This window comes from Ipomoea triloba, chromosome 5 (genome assembly GCF_003576645.1).
Source record: "Ipomoea triloba cultivar NCNSP0323 chromosome 5, ASM357664v1".
NCBI classification, from domain to species: Eukaryota; Viridiplantae; Streptophyta; class Magnoliopsida; order Solanales; family Convolvulaceae; genus Ipomoea; species Ipomoea triloba.
Window position 1 is genome coordinate 11507654 of NC_044920.1, and position 20412 is coordinate 11528065.

At 34.4% G+C, this 20412-nt stretch overlaps 3 protein-coding genes across 4 annotated transcripts; all 3 read right to left on the minus strand.

Annotated features, from left to right (window-relative positions):
• Positions 1-3449: 3449 nt before the first annotated feature.
• Positions 3450-5452, minus strand: LOC116019419 (ectonucleotide pyrophosphatase/phosphodiesterase family member 1-like). Its single transcript, XM_031259605.1, has one exon. The coding sequence runs from the start codon at positions 5085-5087 to the stop codon at positions 3618-3620; it is 1470 nt and encodes a 489-aa protein (XP_031115465.1). The 5' UTR covers positions 5088-5452; the 3' UTR covers positions 3450-3617.
• Positions 5453-5723: 271 nt separating this feature from the next.
• On the minus strand, positions 5724-10244 carry LOC116018791. Of its 2 annotated transcripts, none has more exons than XM_031258788.1 (11): positions 10067-10244; positions 9919-9975; positions 9768-9819; positions 9593-9666; positions 9391-9521; positions 9116-9206; positions 7474-7787; positions 6831-7388; positions 6533-6637; positions 6297-6364; positions 5724-6049 (listed from the first exon to the last, which is right to left on the minus strand). In XM_031258788.1, the coding sequence occupies exons 1-11, from the start codon at positions 10089-10091 to the stop codon at positions 5938-5940; spliced, it is 1587 nt and encodes a 528-aa protein (XP_031114648.1). In that variant the 5' UTR covers positions 10092-10244; the 3' UTR covers positions 5724-5937. The 2 variants fall into 2 exon arrangements, with proteins under 2 accessions (XP_031114648.1, XP_031114649.1); XM_031258789.1 differs by having other exon boundaries at positions 6831-7385; positions 10067-10242.
• Positions 10245-15483: 5239 nt separating this feature from the next.
• On the minus strand, positions 15484-19144 carry LOC116018816. The gene is made up of 2 exons (XM_031258820.1): positions 19013-19144; positions 15484-16318 (listed from the first exon to the last, which is right to left on the minus strand). Exons 1-2 carry the CDS (start codon positions 19116-19118, stop codon positions 16089-16091), a joined length of 336 nt encoding a protein of 111 aa, XP_031114680.1. The 5' UTR covers positions 19119-19144; the 3' UTR covers positions 15484-16088.
• Between the last annotated feature and the right edge of the window lie 1268 nt (positions 19145-20412).

Genomic DNA, 20412 nt, shown 5'->3' on the forward strand with positions numbered 1-20412 from the left:
GTTACTCCTTAGCCTAGCCTAGCACATTTCCCTCTCACCTTTGAGAAAAGGGAGAAGTGGAAGATAAGAGGCACATAACGTGTTTGACAAAATGCCTCTCCTAGCCTAATGATCACAATGATGACATTACGGTCTAAGGAGTGAGTCCATTGACCACGAGAGTGGCGGTGGTGTTGGTGACCCTGTCTCATCTTCATTATCTAAGTGTTACTAGCCTAATATCTTAGGAAATCAAGGATACCTATATGAGTTGCAAGATCCAAATCCTCCTTTCCAATTGATTGTTTCCTTTGTTTGTTCCTTATTTTCATGATGTTTCATGTGCATTTTCTTACTATGTTTGGGTTAGCTTTCAAACACTAAACACTCTTGTGCTTAATCCCCTTACCGCTTGAACTCCCTCCTTGCCATCCTTTGAGAACGATACTCGGAAATCTTTCCGTTTTAACACCTATTCCTTTCCATCCACCGCGAAAACTACACCCATCAAGGATCCAGCTTTAAAGCAAATGGTTCACAGCTACTTTGATGGCATGGCATATTTCGTTCGACTGGAACAAATGAAAACTTACCGATCCTTGACATGCTGCCCCGCGTCACATAAGCACAAGCAAGTTCTCTTATGAATCCATTTACTGTAGATGAAGTTCGCGAACCTATATATATTCTCCATGCATCCCGACAAATCTCCAGGCCCATACGGGATAAATCCAACATTTCTAGACTACAGTACAATAGCTTCATACTCCAGTGCCTAAATGAGTAATCAGTCCTAGCAGGTCTAAATGACACTAATGTCACCCTCATCCCCAAAAAGCAGCTTCCAGAGGCAGTCTCGGATCTACGTCCAATAGCACTATGAAATGTTACATATAAAATAATTGCAAAAATCCTTGCCAACAGAATGGAGCCTATGATAAACAAGATAATTTCAGAACCACAAATTAAAGTGCATTCATTCCCGGGCAGTTGATTATGGCAGTTGTGGAAATCGGCCACTATTTAAAACGAAAGAACCAAGGTAGAGGTGGATGGGCGGCTTTGAAACTAGATATGTCACCTCTCCTAGAATCAATAATGAAGGTCCTTGGTTTCCCCATCGAATGGATCAAATTAATCATGTTGTGTGTCACCTCGATCTATTAGATACAAATTCCTGGTAAATGGTGAACTGACCGATTCTCTATATCCAACTCGTGGCCTTAGACAGGGGATCCTTTATCTCCTTATCTCTTTATTATATATCACTTTTACTTCGAAAAGCAGAGAAAGAACAAAGGATTCATGGCTGCATTATAGCGAGAGGAGCGATAGCCTATTTTTCTTCAAAGCCACACAAGAAGAGGCGTATGAGGTTAAACAATGACTTGATTTCCTATGAAAGATTCTCGGGACAATAGAAGAAGACAATGCCTCTTTTGGAATAGTGTTGATAACACAGGACGGAAAATTCATTGTTGCAGTAAATGGCACCATCGGCTGTCCTCAATCTCCAGCGTTGGCAGAAGCTCTAGGCTGAACATTAGGAATGTCCGGCTGGAAACTAACTGTTTGCATACGGTTAAAGAACTGAAGGTGAATACTCCAAACAGATCACATTTAGGCCTCATTATACATCATTGTAAGAGTATTATGGCCAACTTTGATTCAGTATCATGTATATATATATATTAGGAGATCAGCGAACCAGATTGTCCACAAATTAGCTAGGTCAGCTGGCTCTCAATCTGACTCTCACATGTGAGACAACACCCCACTTGAGTGTATCCAGTCCTTTTTTTCTACTCATGATTAATAAATAGCATTCTTTGTTTGGTTGCGAAAAAACAATAATAAATTAATTTTTTTTGTTGTCGGAAGACCAAAACTGCTACCATCTTGTAAAGGTAAGGATATGTTCTGACGTTCTACAACTTTTATAACAATACCAAAATACCCAATCATAAATATAAGAAGGGTAAAACATTCTCTTTTTCCCTCAAAAGTTTTTTAATATTATGTATATGGACAGAATTCCAGTGGGCAATAATCACACTCAGGGACGGAACCACGGTGGGGGCAGCTGCCCCAACTCACCCCACCCCCACTCTATATATAGCCTTTGTATGTATATATGTATATATAGTACATGTTTTATATATAAATATATAAAACAGATAAAAGTAAATAATTGATAAGCTTGTAGAGTTGGTAGGTTTGTGGTTTTGTCTAAATAAAGGAGATGGTTTGAATCCTTAGCGCTTTTTTAATAATAAGATTTCTTCATTGCTTTTTTAATATATTAATAATAAAATGTATAATTTATAATGTGTTTTCTATTTGAATTATTTTATCAAATTAATTATGTTTTATATAGTGTTATAAATATTTATACAATATTAGCTATTTCTTTTAAATAGCTTTCTTCATTGCTTTTTTAATATATTAATAATAAGATGTTTTCTTGCTTTTTTAATAATAAGATTTCTTCATTGCTTTTTTAATATATTAATAATAGAGTTATTTCCATTTTTTGTCCTACTGTTATTGGGGCATTGCCAATTTTAGTCCAATTCATTAATTTTTGCCCCAATGCAGCCAATCTTATTTAGTCCTTGTCACTTTTAGTCCACCGTTAAAATTTTCGTCAAATGGTCGTCCAAAACAGGGGTATTTTTTTGTCTTTTCATGCTTTGGTCATCTCCTTGACTCTTTGGAGTAGTTTTCCTTACACATTTTCATCCAATGAAGAGGTTCGACCCAAGCCATGTTAGCCACATTACAAAGTCATGCCTTTCGCCGGACCTCTTCATTGGATAAAAATGTGTAAGGAAAACCACTACAGAGGGTAAAGGGGATGATCAAAGCATGAAAATGCCAAAATATCCCTGTTTTTGGACGGTTATTTGACAAAAATTTTGACGGTGGACTAAAAGTGGTAAGGACTAAAAAAGATTGGTCGCAATGTGTCAAAAATTAATGAAGTGGACTAAAATTTGTAATACCCCAATAACAGTAGGACCAAAAATGGAAATGACTCTTAATAATAAGATGTATAATTTATAACGTGTTTTCTATTTGAATTATTTTATCAAATTAATTATGTTTTATATAGTGTTATAAATATTTATACAATATATAGCTATTTCTTTTAAATAGCTTTCTTCATTGCTTTTTTAATATATTAATAATAAGATGTATAATTTATAATTTGTTTTCTATTTGAATTATTTTATCAAATTAATTATGTTTTATATAGTGTTATAAATATTTTTATAAAGTTTTGATACGTTTTATTTTTCGCTTATATCCAACAATATTTATAATGTATTTTATAATTTAACAATTTATTCGTATTTGATATTTGGTGTTTAAACATTTTTGAATTTAGTTTACCTTTGCTTCTTCGCCCCTCAAAAGAAATCATGGATACGTAACTGATCACACTAAATAATGCCCAAAAAGAAAAATAAAAATCAACAATCTGTATCATCATATCTCTATATAACAACACCAAGAATTATTAATCTAAGAATTGTATATAAATTTAGAAGCTAAAATTCTAACCTCTGCAGAAGCTAACAGACTAAATAAGCAAATAATGTATGAAAAAACGCTGCTTTATGAATGTTTCAGTGTCAGGGCAGAATGAGTTTGTCTGGAAATGAAGCTGTGCCGTTATTAGGTGCACCTTCTATGTTGAGGATTGCAGTGACCAAGTTGTATATCTCAACATTCTCAAAAGATGGCACTTTTCGGCCTCTGGCAAAGCGAGGACCATGGCTGATGAAAATGGACCTCATCGAGAATAATGCATTGTCATAGCCATGCGATCCGCCACACTCTTTCCTCTCAGTGTTCTTCTGCTCGACCTTAAACGCCTCATCAATCAACCCGATGATCGGGGCAATTCGGGAACTGCCTGAATAATGCAGCCTGCCAGGTAGCTCCTCCTTGAGATACACTTTCAGGTACTGCCCATTCTCAATTTTCCCTGATTGCAACCCCTCATTCATCTTGGCAACAACATCCTTAGCAGAGTAGTTATATGGTGGTTGAATTGCAAGAAGTGGAGAATAGGAGAGAACCCAATCCTTTGAGATTTGAATCCATGGAGACAAATCATCCAAAAAGATGAGCTTTTTATCACAAGTGCCCACCATCCCATGATCACCAACCATGATAATGTTCACATCCTCAAAAACCCCTCTACCTTCAAGACCTTGAATCAACCTCCCAATCATCCTATCAATTCTAATCACAGCTTCTGTGATCTCAGGGTCATCAGGCCCAACCTTGTGGCCCTGGTGATCAGGGTCCTCAAAATACAATGTTATAAAAGAAGGAATTTCATCACTAGGCAAATCAAAGTACTTCAATACAGTATCCACTCTATCCTCAAAGGCCACAGAACTATTATATCGTTTACAGTAAAACTCCGGGCATGTCCAACAACCTTTATTCACTTCAGACCCAGGCCAGAAGTAAGTTGCAGCCTTCAAACCATGATTCACCACAGTTTCCCAAAGCGGTTCGGCAAGCCACCACTTAGGATCATGGCTTTGCATAGTGAAATAGTCACCAGTGTTAGGATCAATAAAGAAATTGTTTATTATCCCATGATAAGCAGGGTAGACACCAGTGACAATAGAGTAATGGTTAGGGAAAGTCAGAGATGGGAAGACTGGAATTAAACCCATCTCAGCTTCTGTCCCATTCTTGATTAACCTGTGAATGTTTGGAGTGGTGGCTTTATATTGGAACCCAAACCTAAACCCATCAGAAGATACCAAAAGGACAACTGGCCGTTTGAGTTTTTTGAGTGATCTTGAAACCTCAGAAGAATCTGATGAGGAAGAAGATGAGAAGTAGAGAAAGGCAAAAACAATGGCTGCAAAGAGAGCTATGGAAGTGATGAGAAAAAGAGAAGTGAGAATCAGGGTAGTGAAGGTGGGTTTTGAAGGATTGACTGAAGAAGAATCAGTGTTGAAAGACAGCAAAGCTATGGTTGACTTTGGGGTTTCTTCTTCTTCTTCTCCTTCCTCCTTAGTGGGGATTGTGGTAGATTTTTTGTTTGGTGATAACAAGGAAAGTGAGTCAGAATTCATTTGTCAAAATCTGTATTTTTCCCTAAACAAGATCAAAATAAACCAATATCCTCAATGGGCATTCAAATCAAAGATTTCTGTGATCTGGGTTTTGTTTGCTCTAATGGCTCCCTAAGTGCACACATAAACTAATCAATATGCAAAATTGAACAGTTTGCTTCTGTTACCTGCAGAGCTTGATTGAGAGTCTCTGGTCAGCAATGTTTGTAACTTTTCTTGGGAAAATTTTATGGGACTTGTGTAATATGAGTATTTCTCAATTTGAATTTCATTGTCTCCCTCCCTCTCTTTCTCTCTTTCTCTATATTGTTTTGGGTGTGGAGTGAGAGAAAAGGGAAGGAGTGATGGGTGCTTGGATTGGTTGAAAAGTTGGTGTTTGAGACTGAAGGCAGAGCAGAATGAATGCAGGTAGGTGCTGGAATTTTGTTGGTGAGGATGATGGAGTCAAACCCAAGATTGCCTTTCTTTCTTCCCTTACAATTTTCCTCTTGTTTTTGTCAGATGAAGAAAACTATGTACTACCAAACTATGTGCAGTCCAATAGGAAGATATTTGGTTTCCTAATTAATAGATCATAACAAAATAGGTAATTATATTCATGGTTTGTTTCACACAGTTCAATAAATCCAATAAGCATTGATTCAAATATCATAAAATTTTATTTTGATGAGCATTCGTAATTACTTTCCAATTTATACATAAATCTTTAAAAAAAAATTGATTTGTGTGTTTTATTGACAGACAAAAGAGAGTTTTGAAATTTTGCAGATATCAGTAGGAATTACAAAACTTATTCTCTCTGACTTGGGGCAACATACATAACCTTCCTAAATAAAAGATCTCAACATATTTAGTCCTCCTTTTCCATTAAAGTTCTCCATTGTTCTTCTGAAGGAGTTAGTCGATCCATGTAATCTGGGGCGGTGGCGAAGTTTCTATCCTTTGATCTCGCCTCACTTGTCCTGTACGCAAAATTCCGGTTACAAACAAGAGAAAAGGGCACATCTGTAACTGGAAAGCTCAGTACAATGAAGGATTGAGCAATGGATTACAGTAACATGCTTCTCTTATTTCAAGTATTTTTGTTTCTTTAGCCATTTCAAAGATGAATAAGATGTCTTATAGTGTTCTTAAGCAATGAATAATGTTACTAGGTTGTATGAATGTGGGACAAGTAACATGAGGCAAGTATACAGATTGTAGAGATACCTGGTTTCTTTTTGTCTATTGAGCAGAACAAATATTCCAAAGCCTATGATCACCGCAATTTTGAGTACCTGGATAGAACACCAGCAAAGAAAATTTGTAGCATATATTGATGATTTGGGGTTGAGATAAACATCTGTACCAACGAAAAAAACCTATTACATAATTTTTAGTGAAACCTTTGGAGTAGCATGTGTGAGATTTTCAGACCAATCAAATTTAATGAATACAAAGTAAACCTGTCCAAATGGTCCAGAAGAGCCATGTTTTTCTGAGCCTTCATATGGCTTGTGTAGTTTTTCGCTGCCTTTCATCGTGGGATCAGTCCCTTGCAGAGAATCTTGCTGAAATTAAGTTCAGAAAATGGAACATTAACCAAAGCTATAATTTATTGATTTGATTGCCATTGTAATAACATCCTGAATTATTTATACAGTTATAGTGACTAAGCTGGGAGTTTAGGTAGTTAAGTCTGAAATTTTGAATGATGGTCATCATAACCCTTGAAAATTAACTAAATCCGGAATAGTTTAGTACCTTTCCTTGCAAGGAGATCCTCATCTTACTTTGATGAACATTAACTTCTGTACTGCTATCTTCCAAGAAATTTAGTACCTCTTTACCTGCAGTGGTTATACACAGATGCCTCATATTATCTGGGAATATCCATGCACCAGAGCTTTCAGAAGCTAATGATTTAAGTTTTTCATTCGAAGCTGCTCTTTGAAAATCAATTGCTCGTGAAATATCCGAGCCAAGTTCTCTTCCTTTTTTCTCTGCAACTGAAGCAGAATGATCTTTATTTGTTCTCCCAGAGACAGTGCCACTTTCCCGAATGGATAAGCTATTCTTAATACTTGAATTTCCTTTAGAGCTGATGGTTGTTGCAGTTGACTCCAAATTTTTATAGGAGTAAGATGGTTTAATGCCAACTGGGTTCAGAGCAGTGCGACTACTCTCCCCGTTTTTCCCTGTATTAGTTTGGGTTTCTTGCCAAGTCTTGGAAACAAGAGGATCCTTTAGAGAACCACCCATTCCAACTATGTTCGGTTGAGATTTTGATGCTTGTGTTTTCGCGAGTGGCCTTCTTTCCTGCTTCAGCGTTACAAAAAGAAAAGGTTACGCACTTAAAAGGCCAAACCGATCATTCTCCTCAACTAAACTGATACCACAGATGTACCTGAGATAAACTCGTTTCAAAGGCACTTATCATTTTTCTAACACTGCTAGATGTTTTCCCAGATACCTGTCCTTCAGGTTTACTAGATTTGTTGTCGCCTTTCTTCTGGAATCCTAATGTTGTCCCCGCAGCAGCATTTATCTCCAAGACTCGCAACTTAGATTGAGCATGCTGCTCAGAAATTGGTCCTACGAGGGCAGTGCTTGGCGTTGATTGAGTTTCAAGCTTCTCTGCAGGTGACCGTCTGTCATGTTCACGAAGAGGTACTTCATCCTCTTGTCTCATGGGAGAAGATGAAGTTCCTTCAGTTCTATCTGTTGCATTCTAAAAGGTGGATTGACTATCAGAAAAGCTGAGGAATGAAAATTCTTTCTCTATTACTAAATTGTTCTGCGTGCAACCAACTTTGCAATGATTTCCAATGTTAAAACTTCAAAACTATTAAACTTTTGAGAAACACTCCTAGAATCTGTTGAACATTTATATAATAAATGGTTGAATATGTTAATTTAGACATGTCTACCGGAAGCATAAATAATATTTTGGTGTTGTGGAGTTTAGAAATATTATTTATGTTTGGTAGGAATTTTATATAATTTGATTTATCAAGAAATTTTGGAAAATTTTCATGATTTAAAGAAGTAGAGAAGTTAGACTTAAGGTGACTTTCTTGAAAGTCCGTTAACTTCTCGGATCAACTTCTTGTGAGTTAACTTCTCGGATGAAAGTCCGAAAGGTTTACTTCTCGTGAGTTAACTCGGAATAAAGTCCAAAAGGTTTTGAAAAATTTTCCTCATATAAGTAATAGGATATCATAGTACTCCGTATGTTCCAAGAAGTTGTAAATATCTAATCTAAAAACATAATAAGTGTGAAGGAAGGTTATACCCTTCATTTATGTTCATTTTTTCCGTTAAGTTTCTTTTGTACATTATGCTATAAAAATTGTACTTTACAATATGTTACACAAACATACCCGTACCGTTATAACTTCCATTATCTTTTCTACTATTGTTACCATGCGCATGCATCCACTATATACTTTCTAATATTAATGTTGGGCACCTACTTTTTGCGCATCGCGCATAAGAAAAACTAGTTATATTTATAAATGTAATGAATTTTTTATCAGTTACACACTTACACACATATTTAATATGTGAATAATTTAAATATTAAATTTAAAGTATTGTAGTCATTTTGAAAAGTAGTGATTGTGGAAGTTACAAAAAACTTCCTATAACCTTCTTTTTTTTTTTTTGAAAACTCCTATAACCTTCTTAATTACTCTAGTCTTTAAGATGATTTAATAAAGGACGTCTATGATAGATATAAAAGATCTTGTATTTCAAAAATTCTGATTTGTTTACTCTTAGTTGCTTGCTAGGGAAATCAGAAACTTTTAGGACAGTGAGCTATCCTATCTCATGCTTGATGATTGTGATCAAACATTTCCTTGTTTTTCTGTGTCTCAGATTCCTTTACGAGACTCGGGCAATATTCTTTTCCTACAGAATCTTGACATAAGCAAATCCAAGAATAACAGAAAAGTTTCCAAAAGAATTGATATAAGACAGGATAATAAAGATTTCTATGTTCTTTTCCTTAAAAATATAGTCCAGGTTAGTATGGATGAACAAACCTGAAAGCTCCCTCTTAAAATCCCTGACAGCAGTGGCAGTTTCTGCTATACCACAAATTCTGTCTTGCTTCTTTCTCATAGCAGATTCTCTCTGCAAGACCGACGAAAGTGCATTTCTGAATAAACATCGCTAAATCATTGATACAAGCTAAAAAGTGGTTGGGCCACCAAACCAAACTAAAAAAGTCTTGCTCATGGCCTTATAAACTAATATGTTCTATATTAATTTTTCAATGTGGAACTCTTAAAAACGGAAGTAGAAAAAAAATCAATACCACATTGCGAATGCGGTTGCGTTCATCTTCACTGAGGATGAACTGCAACTTCATGTGGACATAACCCCCTCCTTCAAGATGAAATATGTCATCCCAGGAGCCCTTTTCAACTATTAATGTGGTTTTAACACCTGTCATGGAAACCAACTTACAATGAGAAAAACTTTAAATTGAAGCACGTACAGAGAGGTGATAGACCTACCTGTATGAGAAATTTCATTCCCCTCATCATCCTGAAGCATAACAACCAAATCGTCTCGAAAGGTTGTCAAGGGGCTATAAAAGTGTCATCACAAAAACCAAGATTCAGTACAACATATATTCACCCTGACTAGCAAATGAAAGCCAAAAATTATGCAAGAATTTGAAATCATTACAATGTGAAATCTCCTTTATCCCAAGTTTGGTATACTGTCTTCCCCATGGAAACTGCACCAGAAACAATAATTCCTTTGTCAAATCCCAGCAAAACCATAGAATTTCTCAGTCCCTTTTAGGGTTTCCAAAGAGGATTGATGGAAAATTCACCTTTAAGAGAAACTGAGGAGGGTGGTGATGAAGATGAAAGCTCCTTGAATTCCAAAACTAGATTGAGCAAAGAGCAAAACAAATAGTTCACATAAAGAGGAATTCTGGCTGTAAATACTAATATCTGTTAGGGAGAAGCTTTGGGTACCTGAAACTTGGATTGTTCCTGGCATTGGGGAGGACACTCAGCAATGGACATTTAGCAGAAGAATTGGGAATTGCTGTCACTTCACCAGTTCTCAATGAATTTTGAGCTCCTATCAGAGCAGCAAATCAGAAGCAGGGGAAGCATTGGCTTCCCTGGATAGAATGGAAATTTGGTTGGATGGAAGAATAGCTATGTGGATGAGTTGAGAAAGATGGGTGGGTCCACTATCCATGCCATTTATTAGACACCTCTAAATCTCTCCTTTTGTCTCACCTGGAGTCTGGACCACCTTAGCCCGCTTGTTCACTTGTTCTGACTTCTAAAACAAAATTGCTCAAAGATCACTAATAAACAAAATTACGGCCTTAAAGGTGCCTCCTGTTAGAAGGGCCTTCTCAGGACACCTCGTGGACCTTCCAAAAAAAATAAGGACCAAATAAAGTTGGGGACTTGCTTCTTCTATTGATGAAATGTTCTTGGATTTTTATAGGCTAAAGTGTCATTTCTCACCGTGAACTATATTGGATTATTCATGTCGCACATTGAACTTTCATAACGTCCATTTCGATACACAAACCATTAATTTTTTTTCATCTAGCATTTTTCACAAGTTACCAAGATTACTATGATGACATGGCACAGGTAATTTTTTTTAATACACACGGGACAAGCAATTAGCTTATGTGGATCTTCTTTTTAAGTCAACCCAAATTTTTTAAGTAAACCCCAAAAATCAACGTCTCACGCTGCCCCTCCTCTGTGCCTTCAACCAAACCAGTGCTCACTAGACCAAATCACCACAACCCCACCACAATCCACTGATCCTCCCCCTCCCTTGCGGCAGCATGCGCCGAGCCCACCGACGACCTGCCTAGGGGTGACCGCGGTTCGTTCCGGTTTCGAACCGCCGGTTCACGGTTTCAAGGTTACACAAACCGGAACCAGAACCTTATATAAAGGTTCCAATTCCGGTTCAACCAGAATTTCTTTTTTTTTTTTTAGTTTATATAATTATATATAATATGTTTTGTTATTATTAAAAACATATTATAAATTTTTTTATTATTATTTTGGCTACTGCCTACTGGCAGTAGCTAAATATAATTTTTTTGATATATATATTTAGCTACTGCCAGTAGCTAAATGCCTAAATATAAGAATTTTTTTATTTTATTTTACGGTTCCGGTACCGGTTGTTGGGCTGGAGAAGGTTTAGAAGAAAAAAAAAAAAAGTCCAAGTCAGCATAGATTACCTATAACTTGTAGGTAACCTGTAAAAATTGCTAGATGAAAAAAAATTAATGGTTTGTGTATCGAAATAGATCTTATGAAAGTTCAAGGTGCGGCATGAATAATCCAATATAGTTCATGGTGCGGGGTGACATTTTAGCCATTTTTACATGTACTAATCTACTCTTACATCGACTAAAATGGTTAAAAATTGTAAGATGAGTGATCGTTGAGTTGGTGGGTAGTAAAGAGTCATCACATAGTAAAGGTGGACATGGAGTTGGGGAGGGAGTCAAGATTGGATAATGCAGGGTCAACTACGGTTGAAGTACTAAATCAAATACATTAATACGCATTTAACATATTTCAAAATAATCACTACATTACAAATTTACTAAAGTTTAGAATAAATCATTTATAATTGAATATGATAACGCTAAATACGGCAATAAGAAACTTAAAGCGGGTAAATACGATCTCTTATTATTGCAAAAGGATCAAAGCCCGAGTTACAATATAAAAAGGGCTCGACGGGTCGGCAGTAGGCTTTCCTACTGTTCGAGCACACTTCAAGGCTTAGTGTAGAATCAAGCCAAAGATCCCTCTCTCTCCTCATTAATGCGGTATTTATAAGAAGGGAAAGTTGCGATCTCCAGGGTTCCGGCATGGCAAGCACGTGGCGCGCATGCGCCTACCTCGCTCCTTGCCCAAGCGGGAAAGAGCACGTGGCGGCCCCAACATATCCATTGTCAATCAATCGAGGTCACAACCGATCTGAGGCGGTCGGACCGAACACCGGTCGGGCCGAGTGGCCGATCTACCGACCGTGAGAATACTATCTGAGTATCCGACCAGCATAAGCGAGTATTAACACTATCAGAATATAATCTATATTAAATTATTTTATAATATGATTTTCAATGTACATTGTTTTGTACGGTTGAAAGAATGAAAACATTCACATATATTTTAAAAGACTATTGATTATTTCTTGAAAACATAATGCTTTCTCAAATATAAATATTACAAAATTTTTATATTATTACACATGTTAACTTAAATACAAAATTCACCACATAACCACAAATCTTCATAATTAACCAAAACAAATGTATCTTGATATCCATTATTTAGAATCAAACAAAACAAGTATTTAAAATAAACAATAGAATATGATACAAAAATTAACCGAACAAGTAGGTAGGAACAAAAACAAAAACAAAAACAAAAAAAAAACAAAACAAAAAACAAAACAAAAAGGAAAACAAAAACAAAACAAAAAAGTAACTTGAAAAATATGCATAGATTTTAATAATGACAAATTATCATTTTATAGCTCATAAGGCGTATATAAGCAAATTATGCTGTGTACCCAGGTCCACCTTGCAAGGTGGACCTGGGTCCAAAACTACGTCATTTTGTCTTTTTTTTTTTTTTAATTAGTAAACATATTGCTGAATATAGAGTTGTCAAAAAATGTGTGAATGTAGAGGTTTCAAAGTGTGAATGTAGAATATAGAAATTGTGAATGTAGACTTATGATTGTGTTAATGTAGAGTTGCCCAGAAATGTGTGAATGTGGAGGTTTCAAATTGTGAATATGGAGTATAAAAATCGTGAATGTAGAGTTATGCATGTGTGAATCTGTAATAGAGTTAAGAAGTTCTAGCAACTTGTAGCCCTGTAATGTGTGAATGTGGAGTTCTCAAGTTGTGAATATGGAGTATAGGACATGTGAATATAGAGTTTTGAATGTGTGAATGAATAACAGTGTTAATATAGTTACTAAACATATAATCTTGTAATGTGTGAATGTGGAGTTTACAAATTGTGAATGTAGAGTATAGTGTATGTGAATGTAGAGTTTGTGTTCCACATTTCAGGCCGTCGTTTTTGGACCCAGGTCCACCTTGCAAGGTGGATCTGGGTCCACGACATAACTATTGGCGTATATATGTATGGTTCTAATTGAGGGAAACTAGTAAGTATGTTAAATAACGTTTGAATGTGAGTCAACAATATAGAAAAGACATAATTTGAAATTGGAGATAACTAGAGTCTGGAGAAGTTGAGAAGATGAAAAAGTTTATGGTTGAACCTATAAGATTAATTTAAGTGGGAGGGTGCCAAATATTTTGAAAGAAGAACAAAGTTTTGATATACTATATAATATTTTTTTTAAAAAATTTAATATTATATATAATATTAAAAAAATTGGGGGTGGGGTGGGGTGGCCAAGGCCCCCCATGGCATATACTTGCCTCCGTCCTTGCATGGAGCTGTGAATAGCAAATTATTGTGTGGATCATAAATACAAAGTACATTTTTAATATATTAAAAGTATATTTTTTTGTACTGAATGTACATTATTTAAAATTATATAAAATAATATACTTTCAATACTCAAATAATGTACTTTTAAATAATGTATTTTGGGTGTGTTTGGTTCATGGGTTTAGCTATCAGGAATGGAATCAAAGTCATTGTTATTCTTTAATTGACAAGTTTCTAGAACACTACTATGAGATTTGATTATTACATCCTTAATTAGAAAACACATTCTCTAATAAAATAATGGGAAAAGGTACAAATAAGCCACTGAACTATTTAAGGGATAACAATTAAGCCACTGAACTTGAATAAGCTCTAAATTCAATCCTGAACCTGGAAAAAAAAAAGAACAAGTAGCATTTTTAGCAGGTTAACAAGAAATTTGTGCTGATTAGGATACCATATGTAATTTTTATTTTATATTTTATTATTATTATTATTAATTTATTATTATCCTACTAGTTTATTATTATTATTATTATTATTATTATTATTATTATTATTTTAATGGTCAAATACTTAGTAGGATAATAAAAAAATATAAAATAAAAATTACACATGACATCCTAATAAGCACAGATTTGTTGTTAACCTGCTAAAAATGCTAATTTCTCTTATTTTTTCTTTTTCAGGTTCAAGGACGAATTTGGAGCTTATTCGAGTTAGGTGGCTTAATTGCTATCCCCAAATAGTTCAGTGACCTATTTGTACTTTTTCCCTAAAATAAGGGTTTCATTCCATTATTCTCCATCCTAATTGGTAATTTGATTTTTAAGTTAGGATTAATGATTTTAGATTTTTTTTTGTTCATATTGATGCTTTGAATGTCTTTATATTAGAATAAATTGTCTTGATTTTTTGTTCATATATTTTTAAAACTTTTATTCCCGTTATAGGATCATATTTAACCAAACAACAATATTGGTAATCATTATAATTCCACCCTACTACTAAATATGCAAAATACTTTCACTAAATCCCATTACCATTACCATATATTTGATTCCTTTTCCGATTCCGATTCTCATGTGCGAACTAAACACACCATTTATGTACATAAATAATTTATTTTTTAGTATATTAAAAATGTATCTTTTTTTATTTAGGTCCATGTAATAATGTTTGGCTATAAATGGGATTGGCCTCGGGTTAGGCCTACGTCCAGACTAAGCCCGACTGTCCCACCCTAACCAGGCCCAAGACCAACCCAATCTTGTGAATGTGAGGCACGGGCAAGGGCACAATAAATAGTCACCTCTAAGGCTCCACCACGGCAAATTATGCTATGGATCCGGGTCCACCTTGCAAGGTAGATCCAAGTCCAAAACATGCGTCTGTAATATTTTGTGAATATAAAGTTAAAAAATTGTGAATATAAGAGTTCAAAAACTGTGAATATATGAATTCAAAAATTGTGAATATAGAGTCAAAAATTGTGTTATAGTGTTGAATATAGAGTTCTTTAATTGTGAATATAGAGTTCTTTAATTGTGAATATAAAGTTATAAAATTATGAATATAGAGTTATGAAATTGTGAATATAGAATTCTGTAATTGTCTAGTGTGAATATAGAGTTAAAAAATGATAAATAATAGAGTTAAAAATTTGTTAGAGTTTTGCAATTGTAAATATTAAGTTCTGTAATTCTATATGTTGAGATCTAAAATTGTAAATATATAGTTCAAAAATTGTAACCCCTCTACCACATAGTCACACACCAAATTGCCAAAAACTTGGCTAACCAATATATATATAGTTTGCATTATATGATATAAACTCTAACCGGGAAGCATATAAATGATAACCAACATAGTTACTCCGCTGAATAGACAATTCTAACTTTGGGTTTCTGATATTCTCTTCCATCAACACAAATTAGGAAAATTTACATTCAACTAATTTGAGAATACAAGGATACTCGCACAAACAGGAATCAACACTCTATAAAACCAGGAAAAGAAGCTAGTGAAAAATGGTCAAAACTCTACAGTTTAAAATTTTTGGCTCTTCTCCTACTTTCTGCTTCCTCTCTTTCCTGTAGCATTTCTCTCAAACAAAAAATGCAATTGAAGAAATGCAGTTCAGTACATCTATCAATCTTGAACAGCATTAATCTTTCTCTTCTCTTCCAATATCCCTCTTGTGTTTTTCTTTGCCAGCTGCTATTCTTCGTTTTGTTTTCCTTTTGTGTTCCTTGCCTGTGATGTGAGCTCATAACAGAGCCCTTAACCAAAGAGCAGGAACCAGCTGACTCAAAACTCCCTTTTCCAGATTAAAATTCTGCTTGCTATTATTGTAACTAGCTCCCCATTCTATAGGATAATACAAGGATTTCAAAACTAATGACTAAAAATACAAAGATTCCGAAACTAATTTTATGACTAATAAGTTAAATAAATTTCTAATAATCTCTAAATTACTAAACTGTGTAATAATAACATATAACAGCAACTTCCTAAATCACAGCTCCCCTTGCTGTGCCTTGGTTCTGCGAGAATAACCCTGCCCCGGAAATGCATCACAATCTGGTACCTTCTCAGGCTCAGTGGGAAAGAAGATAACTTCATCAAAATCCAGAGTAGTTGTCTCAGCTGGAGCACTTGTCTCAGGGGGGACAGTCATGTCTTTACTTGTAGCTGTTATTTCTTTTCCTCGTGAGTCTTTCTTCACTGGTCTGCTAAATATGTATGCTGCATAAAATTTTTTAAAAAGTCAGGTAAAGTTGAATCAATGGCATAAAAACTTTTGGAACTCAAGGGATCGCTATGAATACATAAGGCAGCTTAAATCAACACCTCCCCAGTAACCAGCTTTAGTCACATAACCAAGCAACCAAACCCATGCAAACCCTAAACTATAAAAAGTTGGGACGAACCCTAAACTATAAAAAGGCCACAAGGCTAGACAGGATAAAATAAGAAATCATTATTCAAGAAGCCCAAAATGAGGTCATTCAAAAAAGCCTCTCATATATTTAAGTAGTAATCAGCTAGGCCAAACAAAAACTGAGTCAGATTGAAGCCGCCCATTTACTAACTGGAGAATTTTTCCAGTTTTCTCACTTTCCTAGAAAACTGGAGAATTAGATAATAGAATTAAAATACTAGTACAGTTTTCAGGAAACATTTTCCATTTTGGAAACTAGAAACATTTTCCAGTTAGAACTTTTAAAATACTGTTTTATAAATGGAAAATAAAATCTCTATAATCTATTTGGCTATATATCACTACAACCACATTATCACCATTCTCTACTTAAATATTGATTCATTATTATGATTATGATTACATTAATTATCATATTCTTTTACTTATCACAATCTTCTATCTTTTCTACTCGTATTTACTTATATAAACATAACTTATTTTTTTACGCTTAAAGTTAGACATTATTCACAGTATCACAATTAAAACTTCAGCTCTACACCAAGTTTTAGATTTTAATTGAACTCAATAAAGTATTGGTTTGGATATTTTTAGTATGTTATATCGTAGCAAAAGTTTGGTACATATATCGGATATTGAAATTTCAAATATATTAAACTTCAAAGTAAAAATTATATATATACATATCACTATATATATATATATATGCATATCACTCAAATGAATATATCCAAAAATATTTTAAATATTAGCTCAAAAAAATATTAATATTATCTAAACTAAATTTTAGGTGAATTTAATAGGTTATTAGTTCAAATATTTATATATGGATATAAAATGTAAAAATCTTATATATATTAAACTTAAAGTATAAATTATATTTATTCTATTTAAACCAAACATATTCAAAAATATTTTAAATATAAGGTTTAAAAACTACTCGAAATTAAACTTGTGTTAATTTTATAACGCTTTTCTAAAAAAATTAATTTCAAAAAATGAGTTTTTTTTTTTTTTTTTGAAACTAAAAAATGAGTATTAATAAACAAGTTTTCTAAACAAAAACAGAGAATAGAAAACAAAAAATGAAAACTCAAAAATTATAAAGCTAAAAAACAGTTTTCTAAAGTAAACGGGGTTATTATGTTCAACTTCATATTTTTCCACTGGAAATTTTTTGCAACTATTAAAGTTTAAGGAAATTGCTTATGGCTTCAAGTGATCAATAGACTTTAAAATGTAGAATATGGCTCTTTCAGGGTTATCTAGGTAGCAAAAGTATAGGGGTTGTGGCCTGGTCTTTTCATTCCTAATAACAAATTAAAGCATGATCCTGCCAGTAAAGCATTTTGTAAATTTTCAAGAGAGACAAAAAATATTCAAACTAGATACTCCATAGCTTTAAGGGAATTTCTGTAATATATTCCATTAAAGAGAACCATATTTAAAAACTGCAATATAAGCAGATATTAAATGAACAACAGTGACAACAGTTCTTGTATCTGTTCCACTCCTGTGCAGTGATGAATTGTACAATAGGCATAGTCAGTTCTGTGCAAGAAAGGCAAAAACACCATTGTTTTGAAGCAATTGGTGGTTGGAAGTTAGGCTGTTATAACTATTGGAGGTGCTAAGAGTTAACAGAAATGAAACTTAGGAAATGAATGAATCCAACCCTGTTATTAGCTCGATTCAAAGATCAGCTGTAGCTGATTCTTCTAGTAGTATAGCTACTCTATAAAAGTAAAAGGGAATTGTAAGTTCATAACAGACTCAAAAAGCATTGTACTAGAAACTGAAAACCAATAAAACTCTCTGCTCCCAGGAATAATTCTGCGTTCTCCGCTTCCTCCATTTCTTTCTTTTCATCTGCAATTCTCATGCATATCTGTAACAGTTCTAACTAAAGATCCAACAACACTATCAAATAAACATCTGTGGTCACCTACAATTTATAGACTCAAAAAGCCTTGAATTATGGGTGAAACTCGTAAATAATTTCCTCAACTAAGGATAAAATATTGATCACACACTGTACTGACAACACAAATCCTCAAAAGAGTGATATCATCAACACCAATTTCATAGTCACCACGACCAAGTAGGAAAACCAAACTATTGACTCCACGACTCTGACCAGAAAAGAGTCCATTCCTCTCAGACATTAAAACAAACAGTTGATGCACAAACACTAAAGATCCTGCTTTACTCTATTAGAACTACAAACTCGCACGAAAGCCATTTCAGCATCATCTTAATAAACGTCATTACAGGCGCAGAGAGATAGAAATATAGATGCATAAAGAGATAGAAATCAAAACCAATAATAGAACACTGAATTTTGCAGATATTTATCCAAAATGCAGCACAATGATAGATAATATAAAGCCCCAATCCATGGATTTAGCAATACTCAGCCTATTTGTGATACGACTATTCCATGATTTGAGGAAAAGAAAAAAGATTGGTGCTGCACAAGATAGGGGGAATCAAGGTACCTCCAAGAGCGAGATTGAAGATGAGAACAGAGCGCCAAACGAACTTAGAACGACGCATCTCGGTGTAAAGAGGAGGAGCCTCCATCTTCTGCGATTCTCCTGCCATGTTGGACTGAAACACAATCACAGCGAACTCTTTGCTTTGACAAACTTGCTAATTGTCAGGTAACAGCAATGGATGACCCTTACTTCAGCAGGCACATGGTGTGTTTCGTTCAAAAATTAGAATAAGGTCATCTAAAATGACTCTTTCTTTTTATTTTTAAATTCTCGATCTAACTTTTTCACGCCACTTTATAATGTTTGAATAGCAGGAAAATGACTTCTGAAAAATAAGTTATTTTTTAAAAAAATGAGATCATTTTCGGGGTTTGGATGTACTACGAAAAACTGCCTTTGAGTGTTTGATTCATTTTCCGAAAAATAAATGGAAAATGAGTAGAAATGTATAATTATATATTTTTATTATTTTATTTAAAATATAAAAATATATAAACTAATAATTGAAATCTTAGACTACCCCAATCAAGGTCTAAGAAATTTGAAAGAGTCTCCCAATGATTAAACCTAATTGCTAGATTTATTAGAAGGCCCTTAACTACTTACTGGTCTAGTGCAGAGATAAGAACAATGCGTATTAAAATGCAATCATGAATAAGCAGATAATAAAGCAGTAAGAACACCAGAAATTGTTAACCCAGTTTGGAATCTCAATTCCTACGTCTGGGGGCATCACTCTGATTGCCCAACTCTTCATTGATCAACACTGTGAAATGTACCACCAATTTACAGTCGAGAATCACGCGGTAACTCTAGAAAATCATCATAGACTCCAATATGGAGTTCAACCTTGAAGAGTTGACAAGAACTTGATCTCCTGATCTTCTTGGATTGAGGCTCCCCCTCAATGATAGCACGAATGGCGTTCAGAGTGAATGCTTGCCCAATAAACTTCACCGAGAAGATATATCTTGAATCAAAGGTAAGCTTTGTCAAGATTTCTTGTAATCACGTAAATGGAAACCTCACGTTTAGATCTTCAGAGTAAATTTCTCTAACTGGATCACAAGGGACTTGTCTCTTATATATCTTGCTCTGATTCTGGTAAGTTGTTGGAGTCTCCGTAACCAACCCTGAACATCTCTCTTGCTCTGGTACAGTTCTTCGTTCAGTGAGCTGTCTTCAAAGCCTTCCAAGTCTTCTGAACTATTTACTGAACTAAACTATAATAAACCTAAAACATCTTAAGAGAACCTGTTTTTGAACTATCTGCTGAGCTAACAAAATTGTCACAATAACTTGGTATAACTTAGGGAGTTTCAAAATAATTTTCACTTAGTAATTTTATTAATAATCTCCACCTTTGTAGCAAGTTTCTTGGCAATTCACAACAACTTTCT